The sequence below is a fragment of the Schistocerca nitens genome, chromosome 3 (genome assembly GCF_023898315.1).
Source record: "Schistocerca nitens isolate TAMUIC-IGC-003100 chromosome 3, iqSchNite1.1, whole genome shotgun sequence".
Classification (NCBI taxonomy): Eukaryota; Metazoa; Arthropoda; class Insecta; order Orthoptera; family Acrididae; genus Schistocerca; species Schistocerca nitens.
The window spans coordinates 709033374-709046080 of NC_064616.1; the positions used below are offsets into that span (position 1 = coordinate 709033374).

General features: G+C 37.3%; 1 protein-coding gene across 1 annotated transcript in view; it reads left to right on the top strand.

The window, feature by feature from the left end:
* Positions 1-12707, top strand: part of LOC126248681 (serine/threonine-protein kinase WNK1) — a 325351-nt gene that overhangs the window by 160419 nt on the left and 152225 nt on the right. The window contains exons 16-17 of the mRNA XM_049949948.1: positions 4029-4202; positions 6342-6413. Of these exons, the coding sequence (XP_049805905.1) occupies positions 4029-4202; positions 6342-6413 (246 nt within the window). The remainder of the gene's footprint in view (positions 1-4028; positions 4203-6341; positions 6414-12707) is intronic.

Here is a 12707-nt window from a genome sequence, read left to right on the forward strand (position 1 = left end):
TAACTTTGTTGTGATCCCACATTAGTTTCAGTTCCCAGATCATTCTCAAAATAAATTTCGTTTTTATACTATTGCTTGATTTGAAACTCATGACTCAGTTTCTTCAACATTTATTTGGCTGTTATCATTATGTGTTCTTTTGTAAGCCTCCCTTGGTCATAGAGAGCAATACAGGTGAACTATTTGTTTTTAAATTGTGGGCAAGGCATTGCTGCAATAATCACAGTTGGTGTTTAAAGACAGATAAAGTCGTCCGGTTCTCTCTTGACACTTTCTTGATAAAGTTGCAATGTGCTGCAGTATCATAAACCCTAGACAAAGTGTCTCTTCCGAAATTATTCAGCCTCAAAGCTCTGTGTAACTGCATAGGCGCGTGTTCGATTGTAAAACTATTCTATTTTCCAATAGAAAAATTACTGAGTTAATACTGAAACACTTTTGGATAACTTTGGATATCCAGCAACATTCCACAAATGTTTAGAAGATTTTAGAGTTAGTCTGTTGATATTAGTTATTAGCAACCAATAAGTTCTTACTTGGTTCACTCATTTTGTAGCACTGCCGACACGGACAAATTGCATAATTATATGAATGAGGCACACACATCTGATAGTTTTAGCAGTATTGGTGCAGTGAAGGAAGTTACTGCAAATTAATCATTTTTGTTGGCTGCATTCTCATCATCTTAGGTTATTTACATTGAGTGCTTCCAGATGTTAGCAGGAAGGTGTGTGTGTGTGGGGGGGGGGGGGGGGCAGAGTACTGTAAAGTGCAGATTTAGTTGAATTAGGTGGAGTTGATAGTGTAACTGCTAAGGCCATCTGCCTGCAAAGCAGTTTTTTTGTTGTATTTGTTATGCTGTAATGCAAGTACAGATGTGCTGTGCCCTACTAAGCATTCTGTGTGTCTTTGTCTTCCTCCCATTTATGAATCAACTTGTACAAGCAGTTGGAGGGGGGCCTGCAATTCAACATGTACTCCAAAACACGGTACAACTTGACTTGGCAATTTTTCTCATTATTGGAGATGAAAGAACCAACAACAGCTTTGAAGTCTGGAACAAATCCACTTTTTCAACCTCCCCTATAGCTCCTCTTTGCATTCACCATGTGTACCTTTCTCACCTAGCTTCTTCAGCTTTATAAAGTGTAATAACTTACCTTGACACTTGTGTGCACACTGAGGCACATTTCTGTGCTAACCATTAATAAGTTATGTATCAAATAGAAACTGCATAGATCCAAGGTAACATACGTTGTAGAATCCTGTGCAAGAAGTAAACAAAGAAAATGCAATAGTATGCTACGTTATTCATTATTTAAGTCGTGAATAATAAGTAACGGGTAATTATTTCTATTCACAGATGGAATAACCCCTTTCCCCATGCGTATTTTATTAGTGAATAGACTTATTTGAATTATCTGTTTATTCGGATGATTATCCAGGCAGAAATTTATTCAAATAAAATCCATCTCTGCTTGCCACTATGCCTTGCTCTTCCTTCATCTTTGCAGTCAGTGGAATTGATAATGTGAACTGTAACAAGTCCTGTTAATTCACTTCCCTGATTTACTCACAAGAGCCTATACAGTATTGCTGGATTGAAGTTTTTTGTTGATTATAAACTAAATTGACAGTTGTAATCAGTTGTCATGCCCCTCAATGAAAATATGTTTCATTTGTTCTGTCAGAAATAGTATCAATGTCAGTGTAATTCTAGCTGCTAACTGAATGTGAGCATTATCTCATCAGCTATTCATTTATGCAAATATACTGTTCCACAGATAAGCCAAAAACCATCAGTGACATCCAGTATTCAATTATCAATTTCATTTTCATTATACGTAATCAATCTCAGTCGCTGTGGTAATATTTGGTGAATATAAGGTATAGAGCGTATGCAGTCTCTGTAGAAAAGATATCAAATCGACAGCTAAAAGGAAATTCTAATTTTAAATGCATTCAACACTTGCTAGGCCCATTAGTGCCTCTACATAGTAAGAAAGGCGTATAGTGTTCCCATAGCTGCATGGCAGGGCTGTCCTGTGAGTGCATGCCACTCAATTAGTGCAGTCTGCGTGACACCAAGCGCATAAACTTGTGGCTGTGTGCTTCCACAACACATGTAAAGCAAGTGATGGGCAGTGAGCACTACTTGAGCAGGCTTGCCACGTGGATACAGTGCTCTAATGCATAATGCTAGGTTGTAGATAACGTGAAATTAATGGAGCAGATGAGGTGTGATAGAGGGAACAGGTTCCACTAGTATCTTCAAGCCCTAGAGCAGGTCCACCTATGAGAGAAAATGGTCCAAAATGTATAGGACTCCCTCCTCCTACTAAAACAATGGGGGACCAGGAAACACGGAGAAAGGTGGAAATGTGTAATATGGTGCAGTCGATAAGGTGGTCTCAAAAAGATGAAAGACTTAAGTGTTGTGGCAGCACCTCAGGCTATTGCGTAAATGGGAGGAAACATGGCTGGAAGTGAAGGGCAACAAGCTGCATGATGAAAGCAACAATCCAGTGTTATGTTCCCCTTCCAATCACCAGCAAGGAAAGAAGTTATGTAACATGTCTCCTTATATAACAGAGGCCCCTCACACATAGTTGTCTGCTCTTGCAGGCTGCGCCATCCATTTGTGATGTCTGTGAGGAAAACATTTCAGTGTTGCACATTCTCGCATTGTGTTTCTTATAGTCTGCTAAGAAGGTGGCAATAATGTTGCATTGCAATGTGCCCTCTGTTTCAGTTGACAGATAAATATGTTGGACGTTTTCAGGTTTTGTGTTCAGTCTGCACTCCCGCGTAAGCTTTCAGATTGAGCTTTTAGTATGTTACAGAGTGGCTGGTTCATCCATGTTTGGTTTTGATTATTGATTGTCCAGTTACATACACTGACGTAACAAAGGGTATGGGATATCTCCTAATATCGTGTCAGACCTCCTTATTCTCAGCAGAGTCCAGCAACTGAACATGGCATGGACTCAATAAGTTGTTGGAAGTTCCCTGCATAAATATTGAGCCGTGCTGCAAGATTTGTGTCAGGTGATCGGGATGGCCAAATCATTTGCTCAAATTGTCCAGAATGTTCTTTAAGCCAGTTGCAAACAACTGTGGTCCAGTGAAATTACATCTTAGTTTGAGAACATGAAGTCCATGAACGTCTGCAAATGCTCATCAAATAGACAAACATAACCATTTCCAGTCAGTGATTGGTTCAGTTCGGCCAGAGAACGCAATCCATTCAATGTAAACACTGCCCACCATAATGGAGCCATCACCAGCTTGCATAGTGCCTTGTTGACAACCTGTGCCACACTTGAACACTACCATTGGCTCTCACCAACTGAAATCTGGATTCGTCTGACCAGATTAGTTTTCCTGTCGTCTAGGGTCCAACCAATGTTGTCTTGAGCTCTTAACAGGAGCTGCAGGTAACGTGCTGTTAGCAAAGGCATTTGTGTCGGTCATCTGGTGCGATAGCCCATAAAATGCAAAATTTCACCGCGGTGTCTTAACGGATATGTTCGTTGTACGTGCCACATTGGCATCTGTGGTTATCTCACGCAGTTTGTCTGTTAGCACTGACAACTTTATGCATACACCACTGCTCTCGTTCGTTAAGTGAAGGCCATTGGCTACTGTGTTGTCCTTGGTGAGAGGTAAGGGCTGTAATTTGGTATTCTCTGCATACTCTTGATGCTTTGGATCTCAGAATATTTAATTCCCTAATGATTTCCAAAATGGAATTTCACAAGCATCTGACTACAACTACCATTCTGCATCCAAAATATATTGATTCCCTTCACATGGCCATAATCACATCAGAAACCTTCTCATGTGAATCACCTGAGTACAGACAGCTCAGTCAATGCACTGCCCTTTTATACCATGTATATGCGGTACTGCCACCATCAGTGTATATGCATTGCCCTGTGTGTGTGTGTGTGTGTGTGTGTGTGTGTGTGTGTGTGTAAGATGTTATTGTTTGGTTTTGTGAATCAAAATGTTACTTTTCTGCTTAGGTGGAGCAAAATCTGCTGCCAAAGCACCATTCTGACCTCCTCATTGAGTTAATAAATGATATTGTAGCAAAACTGAAAGATGAGTCTTACAAACTACCTCTTGTGGCTGTTTGTTCACCAGAATCAGCTAGAAAGCCTAGAGAACGCACAAAGTTGATTGACCCTTTCCCAAGAGTAAGTGTTGAAATTTTAATTCTACCTAAATTACTAATAGATTTAGAAAACTAAAAAGTAAAGGGAATACTTATTTATAATTAATAAACAAACACCATCTGGATCACAGCTTTTTGTTACCAACCACCAGTTTCAATCTATGATGCAGATCACCTTCAGGTCTGATGCCACTAGTGAAGTTTGTCAACACCACTGTTGACAAACTGCACATTGTGATGCAGATGTGAAGGTGATCTGCAGCACTGATTGAAACCAGTAGTCAGTAATGAAAATCTGTGATCCAGATGGTGTTTATTTATTCTAGTGAAAGAAATCACTGTTCCCAAGACATGCCATCAATTATGAAAATTACCAATTTTGTTTTCATTTTTTTAAGACTTTTAGTTTCACAGTGTTATGACCTTTGTACAAATCATTAATGATTAAATGAATATCATTGTGTTTAATCATAACCCAGATGTATTTGATTTAATGTTTTTAGTTATCATGACAGATGGTGAAAGTGTTTATTTTTTAAACATTCTTCTCATGTAACGGGACAAATTTTAATTTTTTGCATTGAGAGTACGAAATGTATTTTACTGAATTGTATATTTTATCCTTCCTTTGTTTATTAGGTATGTATTTTATATCACTTACATGCACTGTCATTATTTAAGGCGTTAAAGAACCTTCACCATTAATTTTGTTCCATAATTTGTAGAATATGTAGTAGCACTAACTTCTTACTGAATTGTTGTAACTTTTGTGGATCACTATCGGAATTCTGTGTAGTAGAATAAAGTTGATTCGGGAGGCTGCTGTTCTGTCCTTTTCGTGGAAAATGGAGTTGCAGAAAATAATTTTCTCCATGGGTAGACTGACAAACAAGACATCGGTTCAAAGCATAATTTGGTGTGCAATAGTGATGGAAGGGGTAAATGTATGATACAGGTGAAATTAAAATGTACCGAAGTAGCAGTTTTGAGAAACTGCTTTAAAAGTTTGATGTACAGTGAAATGGTCTTTTAAGATGAAATTGTTTTCTTGTTAGATATTTTCCTATATGCGTTGAAGGGAATGGAAGGATCTCTTTCCATAGGGATGCTACTCATTGTCTTCAAAATAAATTAAAATAGTAAAGAGATTTTCAGATGTTTGAGAACATCTCCTACAACTCGTATTTGTAAATTTGTAGGTGTTTTACCAAACCTGTAATTGCTAATTCTCTGAAGCAGTTTTGTGAACTTTTGTCTCACAGTGTTACACCTATGAACATTCCAAACTGTGTGCATAAACACAGTCTAACATTAAAGTCAATTCATAACTTGTTTGGATGAATGTTCACTTATTTATAATGGTTATTAGATGGAGCTTCTGTAAGTTTACATATCTTAGTATCACTGTTAAGGAAATTTCTTTTTGTTCTTTTTCAGTTCTTTTTTGTTGTTGTACTTTTCAGTAAAGTGTCTTGCTTATTTTAACATCTGTTAAGATATTGCAACATTTGGTGATACTGACACATTTTATTTTTTTGTTTTACAAAAGTTTTAGAAGATATTATTTGGAGATCGGCTGTCAGTGTCCAGTTGTAATTTTGGTGCAATCAGTTTTGTAGTGTGGTCTTTCTTTATGTAGTGTTCCTTTTAATTTTGTTACCAAATACTTTCATTTTATTTTGTGCAGTCATGAGAACATCTTACAATAATTTTTGCTTTGTGGAGATGAGAGGTGGAGGTGCAGTTAATGTCAGTGAATGAATGTATGTATGAAAGAAGAGCTGCTTCATTAAGTTGATCTTAGGTAATAAAGGTATAGATAATTGTGACAAGAGTAGCATGATCTGTTTCACAATTTTTATGCATTTGTTAGAGTAGCCATTAAAAAAATTGTTGCAACCATTTCTCTTCATACCCCATAATCATCTTTCTTTTGTTGTAATATAATGTGCCTTTAATTTGCTTTTAGATTTCATTTTCTTTTGACCAGACATTTTTATTAGACCATTTTTCTGCTTTTCAGTTCTGAAGTTTTTAATCTCCTTCATGAGTATCTCTCATTTTATATGTTTACATACTTTCATGGCTTAGAACATATGTTTTCTTGTCTTTTTGATACATGTTTTACATCTATCTTGTGCTGCCAAATTGCACCTTGTAGGTGCGTCATTCTTCACTAACTCGTCAGAATTCACGCAGACCCTCTTATAAAGGCCATCGACGTCATCATTCGGTAAGTACTAGAATTGATATCTGGGGTGCAATTTTATAATCTTGTTACTACTCCTCTGTAATAAATCTTATGTACCATTAACCTCTCAGAGTGACTTGTGTTGACAGTTGCTTTGTCCGTGTTGCATTGGCTTGTAATTCTTTGCACTAAAGGGGTAAAATGTAGTAGGCTTTATTATACATCATCATTTCAGTTTGGTTGTATAGATCCTGTATTTATTAGTTTTTAATTTTTAGAGCAATTTGTGTGGAGTCAATAGAAAATGCATGCTTTTACTGCGTGTTAGCAAAATGTGAAAGTTGGTGTGGCTTTGTGTGCTATTTTTCGTAACTATGTCATTTTCCTGTATATTTAAATCTTGCTACTATATTTTTGTGGTATGGTATTGTGCTCTAATCTTTAATTTCTGGCTGTTCTTAGAAAAAGGCTCTGTTTCAAATAAGGCTCTTTACCTAGTGTCTTCATTACTCATTTCTTTTCAGTTTTCTTATTTTTGCAGTTCAAAGGTAGATACAGCAAGTACTTTTATTGGATTTACAAAATGCCATAAGAATTCAATGTTTGTTGCACAGTAGCTATTTTGGAGTAGTTTTCTTTTCGGAGTGCCATAATTTCCACTTCATAAACAAGATTTCAGTCTTCCCACATTGTCTCTTTAATTTCATTGTCATATGCCAAATGTTTGTGTACATTTCCTGCTCAGGTTTTATGACACAGAAGTTAATGGTGTATTTTTCGTTGGTTTACTGAAGACGCCAAAAACTGTGAATGGTGTTCCTCTAGGTACGTTATGATAATGTGTATACTATCTCATGAGTTATTCAGGTACTTGCCTGTGTTAAAGGGGACACACAATTCATATAGTACAACTATTTTATGAATCCATAAACAGATTCTATAATGCCTAGCAATATAGTTCCCACAAGTGAAGAGAATATTTTCATGTACACAATGCCTCACAATGACATTTGTAAAAACTGTTTTGGTACCTGGTAGTAAGCCATTTTATATACTATAAATCCCTAGAATGAGTTTAAAACAATTCAAAATCCTTTGGTATTTTAGCAGTTCATAAATATATTTATATACTATAGGAGATTAACAGCTGACTGCAAACAAATCATCATATCCCTCATTTGTTAATTTGTTGGCATAATAAATTCATTGAAATGCAGATTTAAAATGTAAGGGAAAAATCTGAGATGCAATGTATTAATATCTCCCAATATACCTCTCCACTGCTTTTTGGTTTTCTTAAATTGTTTGTGCTCTCTGTAATATTGATCCCATTTTATATGGTTACTGTGTCACTGGGATTCTTTGTTTGAGTTCTGTTAATAATTAACACTTATTACATGAAAACCTTTCTATTTATTACAAACAGTTTTGCTTTTTTGGTTGCAAATAATATTTATATTTCGAAGTTAATATCGTTTAATGGCTTCAAAATAGAACCATGTTTCAATTTGATGGATCTGCGTATATTGCTTGAAATGAATGTATTCTACTCATGAGACTATTGTTGCTTTAATTACCTGACAGTTGATTTAAACTTGATTAAGCACTTTACAAACTGCACTTAAATGGATGTTTTAGTAGAATTTTATTGTGGTTTATATTGTCTGTGCATATATAATGCTTTTTGATTCAAAACTTAAGTTCCATGTAGAATTTTATTTTGGTGGTGGTGGTGGTGGTGGTGGTGGTGGTGGTGGTGGTGGTGGTGGTGGTGCAGTGGTAGTTGCTGCAGGGCTGTGGCAGTAATAAATGTTGTAACTCACTGCTGATGATACGGAACGAATGGAGGACGTGGACAAACAGGTTGATGCCATATGCAAAGTTTGTTGTTTCATATGCTCTTTGTTTTCACATAATAGCTCTGTGTGTGAGTGTAAATTAGTTCAATCTGAACTTTGACTCTTATATATTTGTTTCATTTGTATTTATAATACAGGGAAACTGAGTTCTCTCAAATATAGAGGTAGTCTTACAGGTACCACCAAGCTGCAGGGTTGTAATGAATGTCCTGCGGAGTTATTTGTAAATTTTGTTATCTGTCTGAATCAGTCGTGTGTTGCTTACATTTTCATATGTTGAAACCAATTTGGTGAGGTGTTTCACAGCCTGGAATCTAAATTTTGTGGCAGCACACATTATTTTAATGTATTTGTTGTCTCTTATGTAGATTAATGAAACCCATAATTAACAATTTTTTAATCATTAATGGCCATCCTAGCGCAAAATTTTGAAGTTAAAAATTAAAAGTCTAGATCTTAAAAACATTTATTGCAATGGTGACCGGTTTGTCTATTTGGTGACTAGCTTCAGACCATTCTTGAATGGAGGCAGGCAGAGGTGTTGAACAGAGCAGGTACCATCCGTTGAAAGACGAATGTCAACTGCAGTCACCATTGCAGTAAATGTTTTTATGTGATCTAGACTGTTTTTATTTTTACCTTTACTACAGATGGTTATTTTTAGTTGAGACTGATATTGTAATCAGCTTTCAGTCATATGTATATATGCACTGATGCGCCAAAACATTATGACCCGCTTAGTAGCTTGTTTGTCCGTCTTTGGAATAAAATAATCACTGATTCTGAGTATCAAGAATCCAATAGTTTGTTGGTAGGTTTCTGGAGGTATGTGCCATTCGATGCCTATGCATAGGTCATGTAATTTGTGTAAATAATGGGCCACTGATTTGCGTACATGATGATGGTGCCTGTAGCAACCCAGATGGATTACATAGGATTTACATCAGAGGAATTTGGTTGCCAAGACATCAACATGAGTTCACCATAATGCTCCTCAAACCACTGGAGCAGGGTTCTGACTGACACAGACAGCTATACTGCTGAAAGATGGCATCACTGTCAGGTAAGGTGTCAACCATGAAGGGATACAGATGGTTCGCAGCTGTCAGCTTTTCTTAGATTACTACCACAGGTCCCATGCAAGCACAGGAGTGTGTCTCCCATTGTATAACACTGCTCACATTGGCCTGTGTCCATGGCAACCTGCACATTTTGAGTCGCTATTCACCTTGGTGACGGCAGATATGGATATGACCATCGACGTAGTGTAACAGAAATGGTCTGCTACAGAGTTCCATGTTCGACAACGTACAGTGAATGGTGTGCTCCGAAACACTTTTTTGAGTACCAGCAATGTGCTCTTGTGGCAGAGATGCCACAGATCTTCATTTACTCTACTTTACCAAGTTGACAAGCCTTCGAGCAACACATTCTGCGAAGAGTCGTGGATGTCCAACCATTTAATGTCCAGTCATAGTTTCGCTATCCTTCTACCACTTTCCATGGATGCTCAAGACAGTAGCAAGTGAACAATTGACAAACTTTGTCATGTTCCAGATACTCGTTCACAGGATCTGTGTAATAATAATCTGTCCTTTGTCAAAGTCACTTCTCTCAATGGATTGCCCCATTTGCAGCTAATATCTTTGCTCGGGTGATCCCCCATCGGTGCCTGCTCTTGTTACATACTTTTGTTTGCACGCCACGTGCTCACGATGCCATCAGGTGACATTGACCATCACGGTGGGCAGTGTTCATAATGTTTTGGCTTATCAGTGTAGCAACTATTACAGTCTTGTCTCTCATACAGTTTTCTGGTATTAATGAATATTAGTTCAGTAAAAATGTATTTAGCACAACAATTTTAATGAATGAAAGTGTTTCATGTGCTGCTGTTTATATTATAATGGTTACATATGTGACCTTTAGTGCATGTAGTGTCATCAGTCCTCATACTGGCCACATTTACATTACAGATCTATGAATCTCAGTAAATTTCAGATACAGTCTTCTTGTCAGTATGTAAATATTCACATGTATTAGGTACCTAAATAGTGTGTTTTGTAGTTCTCTTTCAAGTCACTATATTTTGTTTAAGTGTGTGCATCTTTTATGAACATATTATCTTTGGCCCTGTAATTCTGTAGGAATTTCTTATCATTTGTTGCATTATGATGCAAATTGAAACTGGTTCAGAAGTAGATAAGTTCTCTGACTGAAGAACCTAAAACTGAAAATAAACCTAAATTATTTACAAAATGAATACCGTTAACAAAGTACACTAAACTCCCACTCTCTGTGAAGCTCTCAACCTGTGGTAAATATGCTTTATGTGTATCAAATAATATGCCAGACTCTTTTAAATCCATTGTTGCATCTGTACTCTGCAAGCCACATTGTGGTGTGGGGCAGAGGGTACTTTGTGTACCACTGTCATTTCCTGCCTTTCCTGTTTCAGTCGCAAGTGGTTGGCGAGAAGAATAGCTGCCGGTAAGCCTCCGTGTGGGCTCAGATATCTCTAATTTTATCTTCATGAGCCGTTTGTGAGATATACATAGGAGGAAGCAATATATTTGTAGACTCTTCTCAAACATACTCCCTTGGAACTTTTAACTGTAAACCACATTGCCTCTCTTGCAGCTGTGCCACTGGAATTGATCATCTTCATGATGCTTTCATTATTACTAACTGAACATGTGATGGAATGCACTGCTCTTCTTTGAATCTTCTCTAGTTCTTCTGTGAATGCTTCTTGGTACAGATCCCATACTGATGATCTATATTCAAATATTGGTCAAACAAGGGTTTTATAAGATACCTCCTTTGTTGATGGACTACATTTCCTGAGGATTCTTGCAATGAATCTGTGTGGCATCTGCCTTTCCTGCGATAAGTTTTATGTGGTCCACTTTAAATCGCTCTGTACATATACTTTTAGATATTGTGTTCAAGTAACTGCTTCCAGTGATTGTTCTGCAACTGTGTAACCATCCAGTAATGGGTCTTTCTGTGTGTGTGTGTGTGTGTGTGTGTGTGTGTGTGTGTGTGTGTTATTTATGCAATACGTTACATTTGTGAATGTTGGGGGTCAGTTGCCACGCCCTGCACCAAGCGTCAATCATCTGCAAGTTGTCCTGCATTCTGTTACAATTTTCTAGTGTTGCGGCCTCCCTGTAAACAACAGCATTGTATGCAAAATGCCTCATGGTACTTCTGAAGTTATCCACAAGGTCATTTGTATATATTGTGAAAATGTTTGGCTAGGTAACACACTCTTTGGGTAAACCTTAAGTTACTTTTGTTCCTGAAGATTTCTCTCTGATTAGAATGACATTCTGTGTTTTATTTGCTAGAAATCGTCGCTCCAATTGCACTGCTGGTCTGATATTCTGTATGGTCTTATTTCGACCATTAAATGGCAATGCAGAACTGAACCAAGCACCTTTAGCAAGGCAAGCAACTCCAACCTAGACACTGATATTTACTGGTTTCTGGGTCTTGTGGAGGAGCAGAGCGAGCTGGGTTTCATACGATCATTGTTTTTGGAACCCATGTTGATTCCTTTGTGCAGGCATTTTCTTATGAAATATGTCAAACTAATCTTTCTCCATTGCATGTTCTGTGACCTAGGTGTGGTGAGGTGTTTCAGTGTGCTTTTTATCTCTTGTGAAATACCAAAAACTTAAATGTGGCAGAACAGCCAAATTAATGTTATGATGGCAGTGAGATCCACTTGTTAAGCTGACTGATTAAAGTTTCAATGAATGTACACATTAGTTTGTGAGAGATGACATTTGTCGAACAGAGAGCCTTTTATATGAAGGGACTGAATATACATCCTGCCTGATTTCAGCAAGACAAGCATCATTTTACTGTACAATATTACAAAAATGATAGATTGCTGATCACCATATTGCTGAATTGGGCAACATACACACAAACACAACTCACACACACGACCACTGTCTCCGCGGTCTGGCCTTGACAGCCAGAGACAGTGGTCATGTTCGTGAGAGTTGCATTTGCATGCTCGTGCGTGTGTGTGTGTGTGTGTGTGTGTGTGTGTGTGTGTGTGTGTGCACGTGCGCGCGATCTATAATTCAGGAGGCGGCCTTCAGGCCAAAAGCTTACTTGTTTAGCAGTCCTTATTAGTGCCTGTCTGTGACTCAACATCACTACATGGTATCAATATGTCCTTTTCATAATATTGTCATTAGTCCACAATGGATTTGCCATTGTATGATTTTACTGTAATGTAACATAGTAGTTTCACCAAGAGGCAGTTTATTTTGTGAGAGTGAGGACAGTGAGTGTGTTGAGATAGATACATAAATGAAATTTAGTGATATTAATGATCTTCATGTTCTAAAAATCCAGATTTCATAGAGGTGCTCTTGTGAGTTAGTGCGAATTTAGCTTTGTACAATAACACAAATTGATTTTTTTGGTCTAACAATAATAGTAGCAAATCTGGAAG